We start from the raw sequence: 27319 nt of genomic DNA on the forward strand, positions 1-27319 counted from the left end.
CATTCGACTTGCTGTGTGACCTTGTGCTGGTCCCTGTCCTTCTCTGGGCTTCCAGTTCCCATATGAACAAGAAGGTCTCTTGGGACTCTGCCCACTCTGGCACAGAGGGACTTGCCCCTCTCTCTGAGTGCACAGGAGATGCCGTCAGAGCAGCCCCCCCCGCCCCCCCCGGGGGGGGGCTGCTTCTCCGTGCGCCCTGCCCTTCCTCTGCTCTCTGCTGCCCGTCTCTCCCTGTCCCCCTCAGGAAGGCTGCCCGCAGCGCTCCTGTAAGACGCACGTCCTCCTGCTGGTGCTGCACGGGGGGAACATCCTGGACACGGGCTCAGGGGACCCATCCTGCAAGGTGGCTGACATCCACACCTTCAGCTCTGTGCTGGAGAAGGTCATGCGTGCCCACTTCCCCGCCGCCCTGGGCCACATCCTCATCAAATTCGTCTCCTGTCCTGCCATCTGCTCAGAGGCTTTCTCGCTCGTCTCCAAGTGAGTCCTGTTCTGCTTGTTTGGGGCCGGGGCTGGTGGGGGGGACTGGCTGGTGGGGGCACTGACCAGGGCTGGTGGGGGGGCCTGGGCAGAGGGGCCGCCCTGCCGTGTGGGGATGAGGAGGGTAGGCGGGTGCCTGCCAGACCCTGACTGACCATGAGCATCACAGGTGGGAGGTGGTCGGCAAGTCATCCAGAGCGATGGCCACTTGTGTACCGAATCCTCTGCCGGGGCTGGGCGGTGCCGGCGTCCAGCTCTGCTTCCTGTGCGCTGCAGGCCCTGGTCTTGTTGGCCCAGATAAGGAAGCCGAGGCATTAAGAGGTTAAGCAGTTTCCCCCGGGGCTACCCAGCCAATGGACCCAGGAGTCAAGCCCAGGCAGCCTCGCTCTCCAGCCACGCACTTAGAGCCAGGAGGGATGTGTACTGGGATGGAGGTGGCACAGGGCACTGCAGACACTCAGAGAGAGGGCCGGAAAGGCTTCCTGGAGGAGGTGACTTTGACGTGTGCTTTGAGAGCCCTGTAACCTGGCTAATGGTGTGGGCTCTCTGGCCAGCCTGGATTTGAGTTCGGCTCTGTGACCTGGGGGAAGGTGTTTAACCGCTCCCCATCTCAGTTTCCTCATCTGTAAAATGGGGATGATCGTGGTAACAACCCCCTTCTGGGTTTCGGCTAGGATGCTGGCGCTCATGTGTGTGACGTGCCTGGCAGGGCGTGGGGTTAGCTGTGACTCCTCCCTATGGACACTGGCTGGGCCTGGGGTCAGGCACGTTCTGCAGTTGAGTGAAAGGGAGCCAATGGCACCTATGTCCCCACCCCCACCCCCCTCCCCTTCCACAGCTTCTGCAGGGGGGCTGGGGGAGGGTGGAAAGGGATCACTAGCCTGGTGCCAGCTCCCAGGGGGCTGGAGCAGGTGCTGTGGGTCAGGTGTGGGCTCAGCTTCCGGCTGGTTTGGAGGGAGCATGGGAAGCAAGCATGCAGGGGTCTCCCTTCTCCCCTCTGAGAGATAAAGGGATGTCTCCTGCCTTCTAGATCTCTCCGTGTTCCCAGGACACGGAGTTGGAAGGAAGGAGCCAGGTCGGGAAGAAGACTGATCCCCGGGGGTGATTTTTGCTAAACCACTGGCTGTCAGGCCTCCCCCTGGGGCATCTGAGTCAGCGGGGAGGAGCCCCGGAATCTGCATCTTGACTTGCTCCAGCGCCTGCGCTTGCAGGCTTGGGACCCTGGGCTGAATGAAGGCTCGGTTCTTTACACTCCAACAGTCCAGCAGTCAGAGTTAATTGTGTTCTTTCGTAATCAATCTCAGGACCCCCCCCCGCCCCCCAGGACATCTGACCTCCAGAGCTGGGTCACCCAGCCTAGGTCTGATCCACAGGAAGACAGATTGGCCCAGCGACCACTGGAGGGGACAGCGGGAAGGCACGTCCCTCTCCCCCCACTGCAGCTCCTCCGCCAGGCCATCAATCAACCCTAATCACTGCTGGGAGGGGGAGCTTTTTCTCAGCTAATTAAAATCTCCCGGCTGCAGTCGAGGCCTGTTTCCTCTAATTTGTGTTCTTTGGAGATGAGGAATGGCTGTTAGGCCCGCCTTGCACACCAGGAGGTCTCTGCCACCTGCCCACGGTACCCTGAGCCCTGGCACTGTCACCAGTTTCTGTCAGGTCCCTGGTGGGGTCAGTGTTGGGCCCTGGGTCCGTCTGAGCTTGGACTGCAGGGGAGGGGCAGGCTCCCGGTAGAGGGTGTGCGGTTCCTCCCTTGTTGTGCCTCCTGGCCAGCTGGGTCCAAGGCCCCAGGGGACCGAGGTAGGACAAGTGGGGGCTGGCTGGCGCAGGGAGCTGGGAGCCGGTCGCAGATGGGGCTGAGCTGCCCAGAGAGGGGGCAGCAGGGAAGCGTGGGGCCCGGGCCCATCCATCCACTGCTTGGGCGGATCCTATAGGGCAGGCTCTCTAGTCCTTTCTGGGTGGGACTTCTCCCCAGAAAGATGCACGCACTCTTGTGTGTACAGTTGTGTGCCCATCTTTAAGCTGTGGCTGACATGTGATCTCCATGCCTGGCACACCCTGTATCCTTCTTTCTAGCTACCCTAAACCCTTCTTTGAGCCTACTTCAAACCCCACCTCCTCCAGGAAGTCTGCCATGATATGTCCCCACCCTGATCCACACCAGTGGCTTCCTCCATAGTCAGGGTGTCCTTGGCAGAGGAGAGCAGAGAGCTGCTGTCCTAAGAGACTCCAGGGCCTGCATCACGGCTGGCATGGGACAGACACACAGGGAGTTTGGCACAGGCTTGTCCCTCCCCCCACGCACCACACGGCCTGTGCTTTCTCTCCACGGGTACCTGCCTGGGCCCTCCTGAAGAGCCACAGAGCCAAAGGCCCAATTCCTGGCCAGCACCTGTTCTCCTTTGCCCCATCTGCAGCCCCAACCACCCCCCCAGCCCCCCATGTGACCCTGGCTGGGCTCACCTTGGCCCCCTGTCTCAGCCTGAACCCCTACAGCCACGATGAGGGCTGTCTCAGCAACAGCCAGGACCACGTCCCTCTGGCGGCCCTGCCCCTGTTGGCCATCTCCTCCCCGCAGTACCAGGATGCGGTCGCCACTGTCATCGAGCGAGCCAACCAGGTGTACGCGGAGTTCCTCAAGTCCCCTGACGGGATTGGCTTCAGTGGGCAGGTAGGACAGCCTGCTCTTGCCGCCCTGTCCCACTGCTTGTCTGGAAAGAGGCTAGGATCTGCCAGAAAGATCTAGACCTGGCTGCTCTGGAACTGTAGCTTCTGAGTTCCCAGGAGGCTTTCGAGATCTTTGGGTTTGTCCTCATTTTACAGATAGGAAAACTGAGGCCAACATCTGAGTTCTGATTCTGAGCCCAGGCCGATCCCTGGCTCAAGTTGACCCCTGACCCTGGCCTGCTTCTGTGCTCAGGCTGACCTTCCTGCCCCCTATTGGGACTCTCAGCACCTCCCTGGGACGGGGCCCTTGTTCCCCCCGGACAGGGGACCACGCTCTGGCTGGGTGGGCCGGGGGTCAGGGGCGGGCAGACCTGCAGTCCCCGCTCTGCCTCCTGCAGGTGTGTCTCATCGGGGACTGTGTGGGGGGCCTCCTGGCCTTCGACGCCATCTGCTACAGCTCGGGACCCTTGGGTGACAGCCCTGGCAGCAGCAGCCGGAAGGGGAGCATCAGCAGCACCCAGGTGCGGCTGGATAGTGGGGACGGGGGCGGGTCTTCCCCGGAGCCTGGGGCCTCTCCTAGGGGAGCAGTGCGGTGGCATCCAGGTTACCACGTCCTGTATCCCAGCCCTGCAGGAGGAGAGGAGGTTATCGTTACAAGTGAGGAAACTGAGCCCCAGCAAGGGCTGACTCAGGGTTGGGTCCCCAGACAGATTGCCCAGCCCTTTGGACTTGGGCAACAGCCCAGTGCCTAAAATCCCACTGCTATCATGCTGTGGCTCCCACACTCCTTCTGTTTTTTGGCCGCCCTGAGGCATGTGGAGTTCCCGGGCCTGGGGTCATATCCGAGCTGCAGTGGCCGCAGCTGCGGCAATGTTGTATCCTTAATTCACCAAGCTGGGTCCGGGATCGGACCCGCATCCCAGGGCTCCTAAGAGGCCACCCATCCTCTTGCACCACGGCGGCGACTCCTCCCACGCTCCATTTGGAAAAGTGTTTTCTCTCACGTCTTAGAAGAAAGGGGTTCATTCGTGCTGGGGGGAGGAGGCAAGGCCCCAGAGTCTCCTGTGACCGCAGTCCCCCTGCTGTCCTCGGCCTGGCCCCAAAGGACACCCCGGTCGTGGTGGAGGAGGAGTGTGGTCTGGCCGGCAGCAAGCGGCTCAGCAAAAGCAGCATCGATGTCTCCAGCGTGTTGGAGGACGAGGAGCCCCAGAGGCCTCTGCCTCGGAAACAGAGCGATTCCTCCACCTATGACTGCGAGGCCATCACCCAGCATCATGCCTTCCTATCAAGGTAACTGCCTCCTGTGGCTGCCGTCTTCCAGCAAAGCGTCCGGGGGAGAAGACCTTGCCCAGGGTCACCCGGGAGGCCTGGGATCAGTCAAACGTCCCAGGCCTTCGCTGGGGGCCCTGAGACCAGCACTGAAATGCTGGGACCAAGGCCCCTCCCGCACATCCTGTGCTGAGACCTGGGACTCTGCACGCTGACCCCTTCCATCCTCATGAGCAGAGGGACAGTCAGTCTCCGCAAAAGGGTAGAAGCTGCCCAGCCTCCTTCACTGATGGTTTTAAGAATCTGGTGAAGGGAACTCCTGTTGTGGCTTGGTAACGAACCCAACTAGTATCCAGGAGGACGCAGGTTCCATCCCTTGCCTCATTCATTGGGTTAAGGATCCTGCATTGCCACATGCTGGGGCCTAGGTCACAGATGCAGCTCGGATCTGGCATTGCTGTGGCTGTGGCGTAGGCCTGCAGCTGCAGCTCTGATTCGACCTCCGGCCCCAGAAACGTCCATATGCCATGGGTGCAGCTGTAAAAAGGAGAAAAAAGATTCTGGTGAAAGAACAGCTGTAGGGGTGTGTTTTGTTATCTCTTAGTATTGTGTTCTCAGATGGGGTTCCGGAGGCCAAGTTGGTTGGGAACTTTCCCCGGGGTCACACACAGCCATTCCTGGTGAGCTGGGGTCAGCATTTGGGTCTCCCAGTGCCCAGCACCCGGTGCACTTTTATTCCCAGCCAGCAAGCTCCCTCCGTGGAACTGTCCACCCTTTGACTTTCCAGCAGAGACAGTTAGTGAATACTGGCTAAATGACTCCTGCACATTTATTCAGGATTCAAATGGGTATTATTATTTTTATTTTTTGCCATGCCCACAGCATGCAGAAGTTCCCGGGCCAGGGATCTAACCCGTGCCACAGCAATGACCCATGCCACTGCAGCGACAGTGCCAGATCCATAACCCATTGAGCCACCTGGGAACTCCTCAAATGGGTGTTGAATTGAATATAGATCCAAACGGGAAAGATGGCCCTTTTCTTCTTCCCTGTCTCCTCAATTCTCTCCTCCCATCCTCTCTCCTCCTTTTGCACCTAAATGATAAGTAGCATGAGGTCACCACAACACTTGGAAAACGTATCCTCGCACCACTGCCGACACTTGGGAGTTTTCCTTTTAGTGTATTTTTCACGTGATCTGCCTATAGTTTTACTTAATTAAAAACCTCTTATGATCTTTCCCCCATATAATTAAAAATACTCAGTAAGTCGTCTTAATAATATTTTATCGAGTGAATGAACGACATCTTACTGAGTCCCAGCACCTGGACACTCGGCTTTTCCCAGTTCTTTGTAGTTAAACAGCATTCCGCTAACATCTTTGTGTATAAATATGTATGTGTATTAGGGTTATTCCCATCTCAGGTGGATTCCTGGAGGAGGAATCCTTAGGTCCAAGGCTCTGCATATTGAAGTCTCTATTTAAAGCCCCTCTGCAAGATTATTCTTTAGAAAAAGCAGATACATTTCAAATCAGGTTGCAAGGTAAAAGTCAGCCTTTCTGGCTTATCCTTGAAAAATCCTTTTAGAAACCCCCACATTTGGAGAATGACATGAAACTGGAGGCTCTCGGTAGCTGGTCCAGCACAGCCAGCTCTTCGCTCCGGGGTAGGCGCAGATGGCCGTTTCTCTGGCAATTAAGTAGTTGGTGTGTGTTTAGGGACCACGCTGTACGTGAAATATGAATTGCTAAACACCAGGGTCGCCGTCCTCCCTGCAAGATGCTGTTGCTGCAAGAGGCAGAGGGAATGTGGAGGTTCGGATTCAAGTGCCCAGACCCCCACCCATGGAGGACTGTTACTTCTAAAATTCCCTTTCTCCTCCAACTTGAGTGTTTTAGAGGCGTTTTCTTTCAGTGAGTGGATTCATAGACCATGCTATCCCGCGGGGTTTTCTTCCTCCCTCCCTCCCTCTCTTTTCTTTCTTTTCCTTTTTAGGGCTGCACCCGCAGCATTTGGAAGTTCCCAGGCCTGGGCCCAAATCGACAGCTGCAGGTGCAAGCCTACACTATAGCCACCACAATGCAGGATCCGAGCCGCATCTGCGACTCACACTGAAGCTTGTGACAAGGGCAGATCCTTAACCCACTGAGCAAGGCTGGGGATCAAACCTGCATCCTCATGGATACTAGTGGGATGATTAAGCCGCTGAGCCACAATGGGAAACACCCCCACAGGGAATTTCATAAACCCTGAGCAGTACCTAAATGCAGGCCCCCATTTTCCCGCCCGCTCTGGGTCTGTGTTAAATGCGACCTAAATTTAAACTTGCAGTCTTTGGGGAAATGGCACCTGGGACAGGAATGGTTGGAATTTTTTGTGTCTCAGGTTTTTCTCTTCAAGCTCTGCCTTCTCTGCAGGTTGGAGGGAGGGGAGACCAAGCTGTTTGCATCTGTGTCTGCGGGTTGCCTGGAACATGAATTACAGCAAAAGCCCTAATCCTGGCAGAACCAACACTATCCAGCTGGTCTCGACACTGGCCAGGCTGGGCTTCTCTGCTGGACTGGGCAGGAATTCAGTGTGGCCATCACAGAACCAGCACGATGGGATAGGCCTGCCAGTGCACAGGAGGCTTAGGTTTTCAGATGCTTGGTCTGTTTTTGTTTTTGTTTTTGTTTTTGTTTTTTTGGTCTTGTGGAATGTGGAAGTTCCCAGGCTAGGGGTCCAATCAGAGCTATAGCTGCTGGCCTACACCACAGCCACAGCAACTTGGGATCCCAGCCATGTCTGCGACCTACACCACAGCGCACGGCAGCGCCAGATCCTTAACATACTCAGCGAGGCCGGGGATCAAACCTTTGTCCTCATGGATACTAGTCAGATTCGTTTCCGCTGAGCCACACTGGGAACTCCCTCGGTCTGTTTTAATGAAGTAAGTTTTAGCGGCTCTCAGCCACAGGTGCTTGTTCAAGGATCATCTGAGGCTGCCTGTGTGCCTCGGGGCAGAGTTGGGTAGATGTGATGGAGACCGGATGGCCCCCAAAGTCTGAACCATTTACCATATGGCCCTTTACAGGAAAAGTTGGCTGACCCCTACCTCAGCCAGACCTTGGTGGCAGACGCTGAGATGGTCGCCAACTCGTGTTGGCGGTGGTCCGGCAGTGGGGGTCCAGCAGGTGGACTCCAGGTCCGAGCCCTGCCCCAGAGACGGAGGGCTGGGTGCTGCGTGCGCACCTCAGGCTGCCCTCCTGAGCACTCGTTCCCACGTGCTCAATCCCCCCTAACCTGTGCCCGTCTCTCCCCCCTTCCCACCCCCGCCACGGCCGGCCAGCATCCACTCCAGTGTGCTGAAGGACGAGGCCGAGCCGCCTGCGGCCGGGGGGCCCCAGCTCCCTGAGGTCAGCCTGGGGCGCCTGGATTTCGACGTGTCCGACTTCTTCCTCTTTGGCTCGCCCCTGGGCCTGGTCCTGGCCATGCGGAGGACTGTGCTGCCCGGGCTGGACGGTGGGTGTGGCGCGACTGGGGCTCGAGACGGCTTTGGGTCACTAGGCCACGGTGTCCGGGCCTTGAATTAGGGCAGGGAGGGTCACCGAGTGGGGGTAGATGGAGAGAGAGGCGAGGAAAGAAGAGGGAGGATGGGGGAGGGGGGGAGAGAGGGGCAATTTCCCCAGATGGGGCAAAGGTGAGCTAGTCCCTGGTGGTTTCACTGTCCCTGTCACCTGCCCTGGGCTGGTTAGTGCGCCCACTGGCCGGTTGTCATGCTGTCTGGGAAGAGAAGCCCTATTGCCCCCACCCCCTCCTTTCCCAGTGCCCAGGCAGACCCTCTGCAGCCAGGTCGGGCTTACTGCCCCCACAGATCCCCCGTCCCACCTCGGTGCTCTTGAAGTATCCCTCGGCCTCAAATTCCTCCTCCAATGCTTCTAAAATATGCCTGGAGGTGATTTTCATCAGCAGATGGTTTAACAACAGCTCTGGGAATAAAAGAGGCTGGAGGCACCTTGGAGAACAACAGATCAGGGTTTCTCACTGAAGCTTACCAACAACCTGTACCACGGAACAGATAAAAAGGGGGGCTCTGCTCTCAGTGGGGAGAAGAGGCAGAATCCCATGGCCACCCTTTTCATTGCTAAGGAAACCTAGGGCTCCCTGGATGCTGGACCGTCCAGTCCCCTGACCAAGAGGGACAGGGAGGTGCACTGATGTGATGAGGTCCCAGTGGAGACATCTACTGGTCACTAAGAGAAGTGTTCTGCCAGCTCCTACAAACCAAGAACTACTTACTGCCAGGCCTAGGAATTGAGCAGGGCTAAAAGAAGGGGCAGCTGATCCCGACCAGAAGACCCTGGGTTAGGTTCGTAGAGCAGGTAGCAACCAGGAGACAGCAGAAGAATTTCAAGGAGTTTGGCCAGTGGAAATAGTGAAGGGCATCCTGCGAGGAGAGGGGGCAGCTTGAGCTAAGGCACAGAGAAATGAAAGCAGCAAGCCCGGCTGGGGAGTGGCCGATGTCCACTGTGGCTGCAGTGCTGGGTGCCTACAGTGGTGCTTCTAGGTAGGGCAGGTTGGCAAGGCCTTGAATGCCAAGCTGAACACAACGGCTTTGATCCTGTTGGTAGCAGGGAGCCATGGCAGGTTCTTGAGCAGAGGAGTAGGCTACTCAAAGCTGCATTCAGGGGAGCCTTCTAGGGTCAAGGGAGCAGATGCTTAAGGGGCTTCTCCCGTGTGCCCCTCACCCGCTGCCCCTTGCCCAGGTTTCCAGATCCGTCCTGCCTGCAGTCAGGTCTACAGCTTCTTCCACTGCGCAGACCCCTCTGCCTCCCGGCTTGAGCCACTGCTGGAGCCCAAGTTCCACCTGGTGCCGCCTGTCAGCGTGCCCCGCTACCAGAGGTTCCCACTGGGCGATGGACAGTCCCTCCTCCTTGGTAGGCTCTTGGGGTGTGTGCTAAGTTGTAAACTGGGCCCCAGCCAGGCAGCCCCAGGTCTGCCCTCCCTGTCCCGCCCCTCCAAGCTGTCAGCTGACAGTCTCTAGACTCACCTGAGCAAAGTCTCTGTGCTTCTGGGGTGGGGGTGGGAGTGGGGGGTGTGAGAACAGAAAAACCGCTGAATCACCTGCCTCCCAAGCAGCCCACCTGTGTGAACACCTGCTCTGCATGAGGCACCTTTGGCCTCTGCCTCCTGACCAGCACCCATGGTCATTGCTAGCGTATTACTCGAGGTGTCAGACCTGCTTGTAGGTCTGGGGATCCATGCTGAGTGCTATTCCCAGTGCCCAGCCTGGACTCTGGAGGTACAAGGCAGAGAGTGGCTCATACTGGTGGGCTTCCTGGAAGAGGCAGCCTTCCACCAAGGTATTGGGACAGGTGGAGAAGAGCTGGAGGATGAGGTTGGAGGGATCTTCCACAGGTGGGTTTAGGGGAGGGCCAGTGGCCTCAAGGACTCAAGTGAGGTGAGCCTGCTATGGACTGGGGGTGAGCTAAGGGGAAGCCCATGATGCACAGTCAGGGGCTTGGAGATCAGAGCCTTGGCTTCGTCGTCCAGTTCAAGAAGTTTAGCCAGAGCTTGTCCAGAGGTTCAGGCCAGACGGGGGGTGGCGGCTGCTGTGCTTGTGGCTCATTCAGGATTAAAACCCAGCTCACCTCCACCCCATTCCAATGGAAACTTAATTTCCAAAGTCTTGTTTTGTCAGGAGCTTCCATGGACAGAAGGGGCTCTGACACCTCCCTCCCCATTTTAAATGTGTCCCTCTCTGGTCAAGGCATCCCCCTGCCCCCAGAGGGCACCCTCACTCCCAGGCTGGAGGCCCCAGTCATTTCCAGGCTCCGCCACAGTCCTCTGTGGCTCAGGGAAGAGTCATGTGTCACCCTTGACCTTAGCTGGTGCTTTGGGGAGCAGCATCCCAGAGGCACCCTTGGCAGCTCCACTGGGGGTGGGCTTGATGGTTGGGAAATTGGAAGTGCATTGTGGTGAGGCGGTCCCATCTGGCTGTGGTGGTGGGAGGTATGGGCTGCCTGCTGGGCAGGTGAGTGAGCAGGCCAGGCCGGCTCCTCCCTGGGTGCCCAGCCCCCTGCCTGGCACAGGGCTGGCACAGCACAGGCAGCTCCATTTGAGAGCCCCCACTCGGCCTTGACTGTGAACTTCCCCCTCCAGCTGATGCCCTGCACACCCACAGCTCCCTCTTCCTGGAGGGCAGCTCCCGGGGCAGCCCCCCACTTCTGGATGCCCCCACCTCGCCCCCTCCGGCCCCGAGGTCCCAGCGTCTGGGGCGGAGGATGAGCCAAGGCAGCTCCCACAGCGAAAGCTCGGAGTCCTCTGACAGCCTGGCCCCCGTGGGCGCCTCCCGCAGTGAGTGAGGGTCTCTTGGGCCCTGCCTGGATTCTTGGGAGAGGGACCGTCCTGTGGCTTCCTGCTGGTCCACTGCCTGGGCTGCTGAGGGCGGAGGAGAAGGGGCAAAGGAAATCCAGACTGGGCTCTGACCTCAGAGAAAACTTTCACCTCTGACCCTGGACAGGGCCCCTGACCTCTGACCTTGGACTGAGCCAGGACCTTGTCAGGACTCGACTGAGCTCTGACCTCAGCTAGGGCCCTTACCCAACATTCAGTTCTCCCGGGAGACCCTGCAGACCAGTAGTCCTGGGGGGAGACGCTGCACGTCTCTGTGGGTGCGGCCCCCACCCTGAGGACCTGTTTGCAGCACGTGTCCTGGAGGAGGGGTGGGCCTGCGAGGGGGCTGGGGCTGGTCCAAGGTGGAGGAGGAGCAGCACATTTCCCAGAGCTCATTTTGAGCCGAGTGCTCTGGCCCCAAACTTGTGCCCCGAGTGGCACGTCCACCCCTGGGTCTAGGGCCCTGGGTCCCAGCCTGCCCTTTGGGTCAAGGCCTTGGGCAGGCCATTCTGTCCTCACCTCCCTCTCGGATCTGCAGTCACAGCCAAGTGGTGGGGCGCCAAGCGCATCGACTACGCGCTGTACTGTCCTGACGTCCTCACAGCCTTCCCCACCGTGGCCCTGCCCCACCTCTTCCACGCCAGCTACTGGGAGTCCACAGACGTGGTGGCCTTCATCCTGAGACAGGTACTGCTGCCCCTTCCCGGGAGGGTTCATCCTCCCACGGGGAAGGGAGGTCACCGGGGGCATCGGGAAGGCACTGGAGCACAGCCCTTGGGGGGCGACACGGGCTGATGATGGTTTTTGTAAGGAGCTGGCTTCTGGCCAATGGCATGGTACTTTCTAGACAAGTAGACCCTCCCCAGGAGAATGCGCCCCTTTTTGAACTGGGAGACCGGCGTCACCCGTGCCTCTTCTCCTGTGGGTCTCAGCATGCTCATCGGTAACAAGGGTGGAGAGAGAGCCAGTGACTGAGGGACGGCCAGGGCGGCGGGGGAGGTGGCTGGGGCAGGGGTCAGACCATACGCAGGCTCCATGGCCAAGGTCAGAGGTGGATTTTGTACTGGGTCCGGCAAGAAGCCATCGCAGGGTTTTGAGCCAGGGCGAGATCCCGAAGCTTGTTTGGAGGGCAAGAGTGCGAAGCACGGGGCCCCTTAAGAGGCAAGCGTAGGAGCCCAGCTTTGAGGTGGTGGCTCGGGCTCAGGAGCCGGTGGCGGAGGTGCCGAGGAGCTGTGGGGTTTGGGATGTGGTGACAGGGAAGGGAGGAGTCCGGTGAATCCTGGTTTCCACTCTGGTAACTGTGGCGCTGCCGTTCCCTGGGGCTGAGGAGCGGGGGCGGTGGGGCGGGATCATGGAGTCTGGACCTGGGAAGGTGCAGTGCCTGTTAGACGTGGGGAAGGAAGGTGAGTGGGGTCCGGAGCCTGAGGCACACGTCAGGCGTGGAGATCAAAACGTGGGGTCCTCAGAGCTTGGATGGCATTTCATGCCAGTGGTGGGTTACTCTGCTTCTCACGCCAGCCCTACTGGGTGGGTTCTCCCTGGCACCAAGCACGTCTGACTCCAGCTGGGCATCCTGTGATTTCACTCAATCCTGATGTTAACTACCTGAGATAGTGCAGATCCCACAGGCTAAGGGCTCAGGCCTGCGGTTCTACTCACCACCCCCCACATGTCTGTCTTCAGGTTCTCACCTGGGCTCTGCCAGCCTGGCAGGAGACTGGAGGTCCCAGCGATCCTCTCCTTGGGTTTAACTAATTTGCTAGGGCGGCTCACAGAATTCTGTTTACTTTCTAGATGACTGGTTTATTATAAAAGGATTTAACTCAGGGGAGTTCCCTGGTGGCTCAGCGGTTCGGGATCCAGCGTTGTCACTGCTGTGGCTGAGCTCTAATCCCTGGCCCAGGAACTTCGGTTGCTGCAGGCGCAAACAAACACAAAAGGATCACACTCAGGAATAGCCAGATGGGAGAGATGCATAGGGCAAGATACAGGGAAGGGAGTTGGAGCTTCTGTGCCCTCTCGGAGGCCACCACTGTCCCCACAGCTCCATGTGCTCACCAACCCCTTCCTTTTGGGGTTTTATGGAGGCTTCATTCCATAGACATGATTGATTAAGTCACTGGCTATTGGTGATTGATTCAGTCATTGGCCATTGGGGATTGATTCAGTCATTGGCTATTGGGGATTGATGCAACCTCCAGCCTCTCTTCCCACCCTGGAGGTGGCGCTGATGGGGGGTGGGACAGAAAATTCCAACCCTCTAATCACAAGGTTGGTTCTCCTGGCAACCAGTCCCATCCTTAGCCACACCTTGAGTCACCTCATTAACATACCCAAAGACACTTCGGTCCCTCTCACTTTGGAAGTTCCAAGGATTTTAGGATCTTTGTGCCAGAAACTGGACAAACACCAAATATGTGTGTGTGTGTGTGTGTGTGTACATATATATGTACATATAAATAAATATGTATATATTTCCTATTATAAATCACAATTTCACATAGGGAGGGAGTTACCGTGGGTAGAACCTTCAGGGAGGAGCCTGGCGCTGTCTGGGGGGAGAGGAGGAGCTACGGAAGGAGATGGAAGAGGACATCCCTTGAGGGGACAGACAGGAGGTCCTCTGCGTTGAGCAGGACAGAGGTCACAGGAGGTCATGGGGCCTTGGCATGAAGGGCTTCAGTGGGCCTCTGGGTCAGAAGCCTGCCTGGAGTTAGGCGAGGAGGCAGGGCAAGTGGAGACACAGCGCGGGGTAGGTCTTCGTGGACCGATGCCGCCCGAGAGAACAGGGAAATGTGAGAGGTGTGGTAAGGGGGCCTGGGGAGAGGTTTCTTTGGGGTGGGCACGATGACGGCGTGTTTAGAGGCTAAGGAGAGTGATCCCAGCGAAGGGCTAACCAGGGGTGCAGAGTTGAGAGGGGAGCTTGCTCGGCAGTGTTCCCGAGGAGGTGGGTGAGCGGGGACCAGGGGACCACCTTCCACAGGCTCAGGTAGGCTCGCCCACCGTGATGGGGGGAAGGCAGGGGAATGGGCACGGCCGACGCCTTGGCTGCTAGGTTTGGAGAGCAGAGGCGCCTCCCAGGCCAGAGCGTTTGGGAGACAGCGCTCTGCCCCAGCTGTCAGGACAGGTAGGCAGAGAGGCAGTCCCGGGGCTCCCAGCCTCCCCGGGGTCCCCGGCTGGGAGGTGGGGAGGCCTGGGGGAGGGCCTGGCTGCCCGGAGGCTGGAGGGCCCTGACCCTGTGGGAAGGAGGGAGAGGAGGCCAGACGGCTGACGCGGGTCCTGCTGGACTGTGGATCAGGTGATGCGCTACGAGAGCGTGAACGTCAAGGAGAGTGCTGGCGTGGACCCCGCGGCCCTGAGCCCCGCCAACCCTCGCGAGAAGTGGCTTCGTAAGAGGACCCAGGTCAAGCTGCGGGTAGGTGCTCATTGGAGGCGCCTGTAAGTTGCGGCTGTGGCCTCGGGGAGGTGGGGCTGCCCCTGGGGGCGGGGCATGCGCTCGGCAGGGAAGGGCTTTGGTCTGCTCCTCGGAGCTCAGCGTTCGCACGTGCTGGGATTCATGCTCAGATGAAGCCCCCAGGGTTGCAGTGGAGGTGGGGGTGGGGAGTAGGTGAGATGGGGGAGCTGGTTGTCTGTGGTCAGTGTATCCTTGTATATTCACAGATGTGTGCAACCATCATCACCGTTAATGTTAGGACATTTTCATCACCTCCGAAAGAAACCCCTAACCCTTTAGCTACCTGCCCTCCCCCCTTCTTGTACTCCCAGACCCTAAGCAACCAGTCATCTACTTCCTGTCACCAAAGACTTGCCTATTCGGGACACTTCATAGCATGGAATCACACAATTTGTTATCCTTTGTGTCTGGTTTCTTTCACTGAGCATGTTTTCAAGGTTCATCCCTGTTGTGGCCTATGTCAGTACTTCATTCCTTTTTTTTTTTTCTTGCTATGGTCACACCTGGGGTATATGGAAGTTCCCAGGCTAGGGGTTGAATCGGAGCTGCAGCAGCCTGCCAACACCACAGCCACAGCAATTCCAGATCCAAGCTGCATCTGCCACCTATGCCGCAGCTTGTGGCAACACTGGATCCTTAACCCACTGAGATGGGCCAGGGGTTGAACCCACATCCTCATGCATACTAGTCGGGTTCTTAACCTACTGAGCCACAACAGGAACTCCACTTCATTCCTTTTCATGGCATCTTTCCATGTGCTTATTTCCATGAATCAACTCTTCCCTTGCTGGTGTCCTTGTCAGCGGGCCTGCGTCCCCCATGCGACTGAGTGTCTCCAGGTCAGGGTCCATGACTGGTTCCTCTCTGCATCCCCTGAGCCCAGCTCAGGGACCAGCGCAGATGAAATGCCTGCAATTGTTTGAGACGGATTAAATGAGAGGAGTGAGAATCAGAGGAGACTGAGACTGTCTTTGGGGAGTCCACGGGTGCTTCTTGGCGAGGATGAAGTTGGGTCAGTTCACAGTAGATGGGCTGGAATATGGGGGACACAGGGCCAGGGTGGCACAGAGAGTAGGGAGGGCCAGTGTGAGCAAAGGCCCAGAGCCTGACCTGAAAGAACCCAGTGGGGCTTAGAAGGGCAGCAGCAGGAGATGGAACACAAAAGGTTGCCCAGGCAAGGTTTGCATGCCAGGCTGGGGATTGAACCTCATGTCCAGGGCCCTGGTGGTTAACAGCTCTGTGCTTTAGGAAGAAGGTGGATCTGTCTTGGGGTCTGTTTTTGAATAAGAGGCTCCATTAAGATGCAGTTAGCAGAATCCAGGCGAGAGGTAACTGGGGCGCGAGCTGAGACACCAAGGTGGGCGGTTCTGTAAAGGGAGGGTCACCAGATCAGGGAAACCTTGAAACCAGGCCCAGTGTTTGCCTTTGGGCTGTGGAATGAATTAAAACCAGACTGAAGAAGGATGGGGATGTTGGGAGAGTTACAGACCAATGACGTGATGTCTAGAATTGTTCCAGAATAATCTGGAGCGGGGTCAGGGGAGGGGAATCCAGCAAGGGAAGAACGGACCCGGAATGGCTGTGATGGGTGTCCGGCCTCCACTGTTCTCTCCACGCTCGTACGTGTAAATCGCCCACTCAGCAGAGATGGCTGGTAAACAGCGACTGGATGTGAGCCAGTGTGCGGGAGGAAGAAGCAAAGGCGACCGAGTTCCCAGCCCGGGAATCTAGAAGGATGCCAGGCTCTGGGGAGGCTCAAGAGTGGAGACTGTGGAGTCCCTGCTGTGGCTCAGCTGGTTAAGAACCCAACATAGTGTCCATGAGGATGCGGGTTCGATCCCTGGCCTTGCTCAGTGGATTAAGGATCTGGTGTTGCCACAAGTTGTGGTGTGGGCACAGATGCAGCTCGGGTCCAGCATTGCTATGGCTGTGGCGTTGGCCGGCAGTTGTAGCTCTGATTGGACCCCTAGCCTGGGAACCTCCATATGCCATAGCTGCGGCCCTAAAAAGAAAAAAAAAAAAAAAGAAGAAAAGAAAAAGGGAGTGGAGAATGCTGGTCTGCAGGAGCCCAGTGCTCCTTGGAGACCATGTGAGGGTCTAAGTGTCTGCTTCTCTTGTGGGTCCTGTGGGGACGCATCTCAGAAATTCTAATAGGATTAATAAGAAGGAAGGCAAGATTCGGCAGGCGCTCATCCCTCCAGCCCATCCTGAGGTGACGTAAGGAAAGTGCAAGATCAAGACCCCTTGCAGAGGTTGAGCTGGTGCCTGTCCTTCCAGAATGTCACTGCCAACCACCGGGCCAATGATGTGATTGCTGCCGAAGACGGCCCCCAGGTCCTGGTGGGGCGGTTCATGTACGGGCCCCTCGACATGGTGGCTCTGACCGGAGAGAAGGTACAGGGGCTGGGCCATCCCTCCACAACCCCGGGTACCACCATGCACAAGGGACAAGGGCCTGGCTGCACAAGGTGCGAGCATGGAGCAGGGAGACGCTGGCCCAGGTCAGGGGCTGAGCTGGGAGTGAAGGATGGCCTGGGTGCCTCAAAGAAGCCACTGTGGCTGCAATGGGAAGATAGAGGCTGGTGGGCGCCAGGAGCTAGCATCGGGCGGGACCCCGAGCCCTGCTGTCGGGGCAGAGAGCTCCCGGGCCCAGCCCCGAAGCCAAGCCTTCAGTGAGTCCCCTGGCCCCCTTCTCTGCCTGCAGGTGGACATCCTGGTGATGGCAGAGCCGTCCTCTGGCCGCTGGGTTCACCTGGACACGGAGATCACCAACAGCAGTGGCCGGATCACATACAGTGTGCCGCGACCCCGGCGCCTGGGGGTCGGCGTCTACCCTGTGAAGATGGTCGTCAGGTAAGTCCCAGGGACGTCCTCCTGGCAGTTTCATGCAATGCCACGACCCTTCTAGCCCGGTGGGTCCAGAAGATGGGGTCCTCGGGGTCCTGCCTTTTGGGCCCCGTCCATGTCTATAGGGAGAGAGGAAAATGAACAAGGTCATAGCCACAGCATCGGGAGATGCTGCTCAGATCCTCCCTCAGCCTGGCCCCAGCTGAGCCCGGATCCCGGCCACAGGCTAACCTTGGCTTCAGGCTAACACCTGACCCTTTCAGGGGGGACCAGACCTGCGCGATGAGCTACCTCACGGTGCTGCCCCGGGGCATGGAGTGCGTGGTTTTTAGCATTGACGGCTCCTTTGCGGCCAGTGTGTCCATCATGGGAAGTGACCCCAAGGTCCGGCCGGGGGCAGTGGACGTTGTCCGGTGAGTGTTTCCTCCCTGCAGGGGACGTGTCCCCCGCCCCCTGGGGCAGGGGCCAGAAGCCCTGGGGGAGATGGACTGTGTTTGTCTAGTGTCCTCGGGAATTCCACTGTCTCTGGCTTCCCTCCAGGAGTAATTTATGGAGGGTCCTTGAGACACTCTGCTGCCTTCTAGATCTCAGTCCCTCCGTCCGTCCCTCCCTCATCAGAACACTCACACTTACTCTAAAGCTGTCTGAGCATCCTGTGCAGCCAGTCAGGCCTGGCCTCTTGCATTCAGATCCCAGTCAGGCTCAAATCGGTGGGCTCCGATTACCTGTTGCTGTGGCAGAAGGTTCCCTGCTCGGTGACTTAAGAGTACTTTACTGTCTATCACAGGGTGCTGTGGATTGACTGGATTTTCCTCAGGGTCTCACGGGGGCCCCTCCAGCCGTGGCAGTCAGATGGTAGTCTGGGCTGAGAGTCCTCTGAAGCTGGAGGTTCTTAAAATGTTCACAGTGGATGATGAACTCATGTGTCTTGTTCCTGGGCTGGGGTCTCTGCTTCTCTCAGTCCATGTGGGAGCTTCATGTGGCCGGCCTGGGTGGCCTCAGTCTAGTCAGACTTTGTTCCCGGTGGCTGGGTTCCCCCATGGTGACTGGCCTCCTCTAGTTCCTAGAGACCCAAGTCGAAGCTGTAAGCCTTCTTATGACCCACCTTTGGGAGTCGTGGTGTCCTTTCCACTGCTTTCTATTGAGTATAAGCTACTTGCGGGATGAGTCCAGATTCGAGGAGAAGGGACCACATAAAGGTTGAATACGGGACACCTGGCTCAGTGGGGGGCCGTCTGTCGAGACTCGCTAGCACACACACAAGGGCATAGCCATCGCATTGGAAGATGTGCTCATTGAGAGCTTGGAGCTATTACAGCTGATTGGAGAAAGCAGAGCAGGCTTCCTGGGGGAGGCGGCATTTGAGACAGCTCCTAAAGGATGGATGTACATGAATATTTCATTCCCTGCCATCATACAAAGATAAGCACATACAGAAAGGTGAAAAGAAGAAAATACAGAACTGATTTTGATAGGCCCAGAAGGTGACCAGGATAGAGAAGAACAGACCATGGATGGGGAACAGGAGGGGCACATTCAGGGCAGATGGATGCTGGAGGCCAGATTAGGACAGGGCAGGGGGTGTGGCTGGAAACGGCTTCCCAGGGCTCCACCACTGCCCAGCGGGCTGAGAAAGGATTCTGCCAATAGAAAAGCAAAAGGGGGACCGTTTAGTTCCTCCCTCCTTCCTCGCCTCCCGCCGTGCTTTTCTGAGGCTGGCTCGGGCCAGGCTCTGTGCTGGGCCCTGATGCAGAGAGAGCTCTTAGTTGGAGGAAACCCACAGTCTGGTGGAGAAAAGTCATGGGCATGAAAACTGGACTCCAGGACTCCAGGTGATCAGAACCCCCATACGGGACCGATCCCAGACCCTGGAAATTCTTGGGACAACCCTAGGTAGTAGCTGTTGTTCTCCCCACCTTACAGATGGGAAAACTGAAAGCCTGAGGGATTCAGGACCCTGCCTGAGGTTACAGGGCCCAGGCTGGATTGCAGTGGGGGGCTGGAGGGAAAGGGGCTCCCCGGAGAGTGGTGGGGCCTGAACTAAGGCTACGAAGTGGAGTTAAAGTGAAAGAGTGGAGGGAAGATCCTGCTGTGAGAATCAAAGGCTCACCGATTGGAGAAGGGAGGAAGGGAAAGGGAGGAATCCAAGGGGCTTGTTTCTGGCTCCAGAAACTTGAGTGACAACTGCGGCATCAAGAAGGAGGGGACCTGAGTAGAGGGGCCAGGGTGGGGGGACCAGGTGGGCTGTGGGCATGTGGCTGGTGTTTGTGGGCCATCAGGGGAGATGGCCAGGACTCACAGGGCTCGGCTGGGGGTGTGCACTTTGGGGTCCCTCTTGGGTCCCCTAGCATTCCTTGGAACAGCCCCTCAAGCTTCTTGGCTGGGTAGGGGGCAGCAGGTGGGGTGGGCTGCTGGGCAACAGGTGGCTGGCACGGGCTGGACCCTGCAATGCCATCTTGCCAGGCACTGGCAGGACCTCGGCTACATGATCCTCTACATCACGGGGCGGCCGGACATGCAGAAGCAGCGGGTGGTGTCTTGGCTGTCCCAGCACAACTTCCCACAGGGCATGATCTTCTTCTCGGACGGGCTGGTGCACGACCCGCTGCGGCAGAAGGCCATCTTCCTGCGCAACCTCGTGCAGGAGGTGAGTGTCCAGGGCCCTGGGGTACTGGGGAGGGGTGCGTCCTCCACCAGCCTCCCCCTCACACTCCCCCTTCTTCAACCTGGGGGGGAGCCTCCTCCTTTGACCCCATGTCCTCGCATTTGTCCAAGCCAATGATGCCCAGTTTGCAAAGCACATTCCCATGCATCTCACTGGTCCTTTTGTAGCTCAGCGAGGTGTGTATTATTATTTAAAAAATTTTTTTTGGAGTTCCCGTTGGGGCGCAGCGGAAATGAATCTAAGGAACCACGAGGTTTCGGGTTTGATCCCTGGCCTCGCTCAGTGGGTTAAGAGTCCGGCGTTGCTGTGAGCTGTGGTGTAGTTTGCAGATGCGGCTTGGATCTGGCGTTGCTGTGGCTGTGGCATAGGCTGGTGGCTGTAGCTCCGATTCGACCCCTAGCCTGGGAACTTCCATATGCCAAGGGTGAGGCCCTAAAAAGCAAAAAAAATAATGAGAAGAAGAAGAAAAAAATGTACTGTAGTTGATTTACAGTGTTCTCTCAATTTCTGCTGTATAGAAAACTGACTCAGTTACGCATATATATACCTTCTTTTTCTCATATTATCTTCTATCATGTTCTACCACACTAATTCCCTGTGCCGACAGCAGGACCTCATTGCTTATCCTTTCTAAATGTAAGAGTTTGCATTATGATGCCCACTGATGGATGAGAAAGGAAAGGTGAGGCTTAGGGACGCGCCCGGGATCTCAGAGGCACACTTTCCTCCTTTATCTCCTGACCCCAACGTCTAAACTCTTGTCTCTGCATCTGGTGAGGCTGGGAGGGGGCGGCGCTCAGTGCGGGGATGAGGACATTCAGAGTCAGGTGGGGGGCGGGGGGTGCTTTCTGGGTTCCATCTGGGAGGGGCGGCCACTGACCTTGAGAAAGCTGAGAGGCGGAGGTGGTGGGTAGGTTATCTACATGGGCAGAAGTCATCCCAGCGGTGGTGGGACTTGGGAGGAAGGGAAGCTCTGACTTGGGACCCCAGCCTCCAGTGAACTTGGGGGCAGAGGAGGGTGGGGGGGGGACACAGAAGATGGCATTGATGAGGGGTTCAGAGTGAGGAGCGGCTGGGTGGTGAGCACCTCCGTGGCGGCGGTGGGGGGGGTTCATCCAGCCAGGGGTGGGGGTGAGGACACAGAAGTGACACTGGTGCAAGAAGGAGCTTGGGCGGTTCTCTGAATTGGAATGAAGCTTCTGGGCCTGCCAGGACCAGGCTGGGACCCAATGACCAGCCACTGGTGACGTGTGGATGGCCCAGACTTAGGAGTCAGAGGCCAGACAGAACTGGCCTCTGGTCCTGGCCCAGGGCTGCGTCAACTCGGAGCTTCGTTTCCTGTCCACAAAGGATCACTTTGCCCCATCGTCCCTAACCCGTGGATAGCGCTCCTCACGCGGGGTGGTGACTTACAGGCCCGTGGTGCAGGGGGCAGGCCGGGAAGGAGGCCCCTGCAGGGGGCAGCTCCTGATGCAGGGTGGACACAGGACTGCAGGCCTCAGGACTCTATCTGTCGGGGTGCAGATAGAGGGCCCTCCAGCAGTGTTCCTGGGGAGGGGTCTAGGATTCCTTTGTGGGAGTCAGCCTCTCCCCCCCATGAGCCACCCTGTGTTTCAGTGCTTCATCAAAATCAGCGCGGCCTATGGCTCCACGAAGGACATCTCAGTGTACAGTGTGCTGGGTCTGCCACCCTCCCAGATCTTCATTGTGGGACGGCCCACCAAGAAGTACCAAACCCAGTGCCAGGTGGGTGGAGGTGGGGCTGAGGGTTGGGAAGGAAGGGGGTGGGGCAAGCAAAAGGGGGAGAGCGGAGGAGGCGGTTTATTCCCTTCCTTGTTCATTCGGTCATTTGTTTGTTCCTTCCTTCATTTGCTCATTCATTCATTCAACAAACACCGCTGGGGACCATCTTTGGGCCAGGCCCTGCATTGGGTGCAGGGGAGACCTGTGGTGGAATCAGATGTCATATCATCCAATCTGGGGTGGGAGGATGGAAGAATTAGCAGGTGATGACAGTGCAGTGTGGCAAGAGCCAGAATGAATGACAGGGAGGACAGAGCCTTGTGGGGCCCCAGAGAGGAGTCTGTTTAGCACCAAGCTTGGGGACAAAGTTTGGAGGGATTTGGGGAGTTTTGGAGGAATTGTCTAGGAAGGGCCTGAGGCTGGAGGAGCATTTGTGACTGAGGCAGCAGCAAAAGCAAAGGTCAGGAGGTGGCAGAGGACATGTATATTCTGGGAACTGCCAGTGACTCAGCCTGGCTGAGTGCAATGTGGGAGGGAGCAGGAGGGGCCGTGCCTCCCGGTGGCCTGCGTGTTTTCCCAGGTTGGGACTCCACATCCCTGGAGTGGAGAGATCCTGCAGACTGCCAGCCAAAGGCAGATCAGTGGAAGGGGAGGGAAGCAGTGGCCGTGTGGTGGCAGGGCAGAGGGATGACAGGTCCAAGGGGCACTTCTAAGGCAGGATGGATTTGGTAATGAATGACTGGACCTGCGGGTGGGGGGAAAGAAAGTCAAGGATGGCGTCCAGTTTCTGGCCTGGGCAGCCAGGTGGATGGTGCCATTACTGGTGTGAGAAGGAGGCCATTGAAGGGAAGGTGATGAGCTCTGTGGGCCACGTTGAGTGGGAGGTGCCAGAGAGTGACCAGCAGCGGGGAGGGCCACGGATGGTGGGACCTCGGAGTCAGAGGATCCTTAGGGCAGGTCTTCTCAGTGCTGCTGTGCACACAGACCACCCGAGGCGAGGGGGACCTTGGGTAAATGCAGATTCAGATTTCTAAGCCTGAGATTCTGCCTAACAAGGGTCCAGGCCCTGCTGGTGCTGCTGGTCCACCGCCCACGCTTTGAGTAGCAAGGTTCTGCGGCCCCAGTGGGAAGGACTGGCAAGAAAGGGCAGCTGTGGGGGCCAGAGAACAATGAGGTTCCCTGCCCTAGAAGCTGGAGGAGGGGAGAGACTGAACATTTGGGGAATTTTAGTGAAGGTAACAAGGATGAGAGGTTCACCCCGTCAGCAGTCCAGAAAACTCTGGTGAGACTCAGGGGACAGATGGAAGCGCTCAGTTGTCCACAGACGGGTGGAGAACCTTTGTATGGTAATGAGCTCCCCGTGTCCCGGAGAAGCGGAGTGTTCCAAGGAAAGGTGATGCTGGGGCGTGGGCGTGGGGCAGAGGCCAGATCATCCCGCGCCCGCTGGCCTGACGCCTGTCCCCTCCGCAGTTCCTGAGCGAGGGCTACGCCGCGCACTTGGCCGCGCTGGAGGCCGGCCACCGCTCGCGCCCCAAGAAGAACAGCTCGCGCATGATCCTGCGCAAGGGCAGCTTCGGCCTCCACGCGCAGCCCGAGTTCCTGCGGAAGCGCAACCACCTGCGCCGGACCATGTCGGTGCAGCAGCCCGACCCGCCCGCCAACCCTAAGCCCGAGCGGGCCCAGAGCCAGCCCGAGTCTGACAAGGACCACGAGCGGCCCCTGCCTGCGCTCAGCTGGGCACGCGGGCCCCCTAAGTTCGAGTCGGTGCCCTGAGGGCCAGGCTGTGCGCAGAGCAGGGGGCGCGCCCCCCGGGCTGCCTGTGGGACGGGAGAGGCTGCCTTCTCCCCGGCAGACACAGGCCTTTTCCTGCTTTTTCCCTCCCGTGTCTGTCCAGCAGTGTCCGATCAGCTGGGGGGAGGGACCCTGCCCGGCCGTGGGGGCTCCCCCGGGCTGTGAGGGGATGAGATCCAGGGGTCTCAGTGCAGCCGCCGCTGCTCCCCCACGCCTGCAAAGCAAGCCCCAGTCAGGGTTGATGTTTGTGTGACCCTGGGGGCAGGCCTGCCCGGAGCTGGAGTGTGGACAGAGTCGACCATCTTTCTGAGTTCTCCAGGCGTCCGTGGCCATGCCATCAGGCCCTAAGGGGAGAAGCCCCCAGACCAGGAATCAACAGCCGCTGGCAGGCACAGCTTCTTGGCTGTCTGCTGGAGGGGCGAGTGGCATTTGGGTCCGCCCTCCCTGTGGCATCCTGAGTCACCATCTTGGGCCTGGCTTTCCTGTGGCGAAGTGGCCACTTTCTGGGAGTGAGCGGATGTCCCCGGGCCTCATCCTGTGTCTGAGTTGCCTGTCCAGGGCCCTTGGGAGGCGGGGTCTGGTGCTGACGGCCTGTCCTCCCGCAGCTGTCCATGGTCCCCCATTTCTTGCCCTCAGTATCCTCGCCTCTCTCCCGCAGCCTTCAAGGACAGTCATTCCTCTTCCCAGAGTCCTGCCTGGTGCCCTCCCCTGTGAGGCTGTGGCCTTGGGCTCTGGCCTAGCTGGGCTGGCTGTGTGCCCTTGAGCCCGTGGCTTGCCCTCTCTGGGTTTGGCCTTCTTTCCATAATCGGAAAGGGTCTCCCCAGCTGAGATTGCTGAGTGTTTGGACTCCTAGGCTGTCCTGCACTTCTGCCCTCTGAGGCTTTTCAGGCCTAAGCACCCCTCAGAGTGCCCAGGGATCTATCCCTTCCCCGCAGACTGCGAGGGGGGCTCTGGGGTGGGGGCCAGGAGGGTGCCTCGATTGCCCCACCACTTCCAAGGCAGCCCCTTTGTGTGGGGGTGGCTGGAAAGGGGTCCCGGCTCCACGGAGGGGTTTGCTTTGCACTGATGTCCAAACCTAGTGTCCCAGGGACAGAGACATCCCCACGGGGCCCTGATCTGCCCCTCCCCACCCCATCCCCCGCCCCAGCTCTGCTCAGAGTGATTTCTCCCTTTGGCTCCTGGAAGTCCTACAGCTGAGACCCCAGAGCTCTGGGCTTTCACGTCATTTTGGCTCAAACTGTCGTGTTCTCGTCCCGTACCCCTGCCACTCAGCTTGGCTTGGTGCCCATAACCTCCTCTTGGGTCGTCCCTTGAGGTAGAAAGGGTTTGGCTCTCTTGGGGCCCCCAAATTCTGCCCAGGCCTTCCTGCTGCTGAGCCCCCTGGCCTGGGCATTGGTTTCCTGCTCTTCCTCCACCCCCGGCCCAGACCTACCCCCATGGAGTTGGGCTGCCCCGGCCGTCTCTGTGCTCCCAGGGCTGTCACTGAGGCCGGTCCACCTTTTTCAGCAGGGGCTTTGTGTCGGGGTGGGCTGCCCCAGAGCCCAGATGTCTGGATCCACAGCAGGCACCTGTGTCAGCTCCGTGTTGCTTCTGCTCACTGTCTACCTCTAGCAGCTCCCATGTGGCCAATGTCCTACCCGATGGCGGCTGCTGGTGGGGGCGGCTGGCACTGCTATTGCGAATTACAGCGCAAACTCGGGGCCCTGCTGGGGCTGGCGGGGGTGGAGGGGAGAGAAGGGGGGGTGTCTAGCCCCCACCCCTGCTCTCTACTAGAACTGTGTCTTCTCCAGCCTGCCAGCTCCTGCCACATGCGCCTGACCTGTCTGCCAGCTCCAGCTCCACTCCCAGCGCCGCATCTGCACCTGAGCCCAGAGCTACTGGCACATCTGTTGGGGAGGGCGGGTCACCCTCAGCTTCCTCTCTGGTCCTGCCTCCTGGCGGTTCCCAACAGGGCCATCCGTCCTTAAACATTTCCTCTGTTGGGCTCTCCATCTGGCACCAGCTTGCAGGGCACAGCCCCTCAACACCAACCTTTTCCCTCCTTTCTGAACTAGACCTGATTTGAACTTGGGTGGACTCAAGTTTGGGTCTCTGAAACTCCATCTCCTTTTTGCAGGAGCCACTGATATATTACTCTCAAGTGATGAAATAACTCGCATGAGATACTCCTGCTGTTAGAGTCCCTCTGCCCTTTCTGAGAACCCCAGGCTGGGAGCAAGAGAGCATGCAGGGACCCTGGGGAATTTGGAGTCTGGAGGAGCAGTGTTCTGGGGTTGGGAGGTGGTCAGAGCTGGGGCCCTCACCCCTTCCCTTCTGGAGCTCCGGACTGGGGCTCTGACGCCTGGCACCTGAGATGCGGAAGGTATAGTGAGGTATGTGAACACAGCGCCCTGGGAGCTCGGGTGGGTGGGTGTGATTGTGTGTACGTGGGGTTCTATACAGTGATCAGACGCACTTTGTTTCAGTACTGCTTTCACGGCAACTCTGTAACCAACATGCACTTTCTCTGCTAGTGGTTCCTTTGACTTTGTCCGTCCAGTTAAGTTGGAAAAAAACAAAGACCCAACTTGTGTTGTTCTCTGGAGGGGGTGTCGCCGCCTCTCCTTGAGCAGTTCTGTGACCCTCATTCTGGCTGTTTTCTAGAGACTCCTTCCAGCTCCCGGCGTGCCTGCTCCCCAGGAGCTGGAGAACAGATCTTCCCGCCTGACCAAAGCTCCTTGTTTCTTGTGTGGCATGTTTGTTCTTCCCAATCCGATGGCTGTGCCAACAGAGGGCCCACCTGCTGCCTCCCCCTACCTTCACCCTTTTGGGGGTTCAGGGTGCATCTGTAGCCAGGGCCTGCTCTTCTGGCCTTGTGGCATTTTTCTAATGATCTTCACTCCTCTCTTAGGCTCCACAGCAGATATATTTAAAAAAAAAAAAAAAAAAGAGTAAGACTCTTTCTTGCATTTGGATGAATGGCCCTCTGGTCTGGGGGCTGGCCTGAAGAAAAACGCATTTGCACCCCAGTCTTCCAGACATGGCTGGGGGAGGGGTGGGCCCTCTGAAAGAGGGGAGACAGGATCTCATGGTTTTCTAAACTGTACTTTTACCGCTTGGGAGCCCAGACCTGCACCTCGGAAGTGTCCCGCAGACAAATCACAGTGCGAATTATTAAAGGACTACTTCCCCCGCCCCACCCGAGGCAGGTGGAAATGGGTCCTGAGCGGTGCCGCGGTTTGGCAGGGGCACTCCCACCCAGCCCAGGGGCAGCCCCGCCCGGGAGGGGCGCCCTGCCTGCGGAGCCTGTGGCTTGACCCCGCCTTAAATAATCAACTTTCCTGCCGAATCCCCCGGGGGGTTCTGGGTGCCAAGTGCTCTGGAAACCCGTTCTCGCTGGCGCAGCCAAACAACACCTCCCCTCCCCCTCCCCCTCGGGCTTGGGGGAACCTTCTTAAAAATCCCAAGTAGGGTTAAGTCCAAGCAGGGAGGCCCGGCCTGGGTCCTTGTCCCTTTGCTGAAAAAACCAACAGGGTGGTTGGGAAGAAAACAAACAAACAAAAAATCAGGAGTTGACCCCACCCTCCAGGGCACAAGGAGAGGCAGGTGACACCAAGGAGGGGTGGGACAGAAGGGCGGCTCGCTCGTAGGGACTCCCACCCACGGACCCCCGCTGTCCTTTTCCGTTTGTTTCCTCAGTGGTGGCAGCCCGTCTGACCTCGTCTGTCTGACTGTCCCGAAGTGTGTCACTCTCAGTACTATTCGTGGTGGCTGGTTCTGTGGTGAAAAAGGTTTATTCTTTCTCATGGCGGCCTTGTACAAAATCCGTTAGAAAAGAATATGTAAAATAGCAGATTTCTAACAAGACAAAAAAACAGCATTACGGAGTTCAAAGATTTTTACAACTGGTCTTGATTTTGATGTGAGCTGGTTTTTAACTCTCTCAAATGTTGTCACTTAAATAAAAACCCTATTTGCCTTTAAAATGTGCTTTGCTCCGCACTAAGCTGAGAAGCCTTTCTCTTGCGTTGCTCCTGTTCTCTGAGC

The 27319-nt window shown here is 58.0% G+C and overlaps 1 protein-coding gene across 3 annotated transcripts in view; it reads left to right on the top strand.

The window, feature by feature from the left end:
* PITPNM3 (PITPNM family member 3) overlaps positions 1-27258 on the top strand; it is a 92612-nt gene extending 65354 nt beyond the window's left edge. For 2 of the 3 annotated variants that reach the window (XM_013981242.3, XM_021067716.2), the window contains 15 exons: positions 245-480; positions 2962-3151; positions 3546-3668; positions 4253-4437; positions 7747-7919; positions 9164-9334; positions 10560-10754; positions 11332-11480; positions 14092-14208; positions 16525-16641; positions 16952-17100; positions 17358-17507; positions 19558-19741; positions 21377-21505; positions 22973-27258. In XM_013981242.3, coding sequence (XP_013836696.1) covers positions 245-480; positions 2962-3151; positions 3546-3668; positions 4253-4437; positions 7747-7919; positions 9164-9334; positions 10560-10754; positions 11332-11480; positions 14092-14208; positions 16525-16641; positions 16952-17100; positions 17358-17507; positions 19558-19741; positions 21377-21505; positions 22973-23275 — 2571 coding nt within the window. In that variant the 3' untranslated portion in view covers positions 23276-27258. Of the gene's footprint in view, positions 1-244; positions 481-2961; positions 3152-3545; positions 3669-4252; positions 4438-7746; positions 7920-9163; positions 9335-10559; positions 10755-11331; positions 11481-14091; positions 14209-16524; positions 16642-16951; positions 17101-17357; positions 17508-19557; positions 19742-20081; positions 20184-21376; positions 21506-22972 lie in introns of those variants that run through there. The other variant, XM_084985477.1, reaches the window with a different exon arrangement.
* Positions 27259-27319: the final 61 nt, after the last annotated feature.

This window comes from Sus scrofa, chromosome 12, assembly GCF_054392235.1.
Source record: "Sus scrofa isolate SSC_HxYL_T2T_F1_AM1 chromosome 12, Sscrofa_HxYL_maternal_Yorkshire_Landrace_v2.0, whole genome shotgun sequence".
Lineage (NCBI taxonomy): Eukaryota > Metazoa > Chordata > Mammalia > Artiodactyla > Suidae > Sus > Sus scrofa.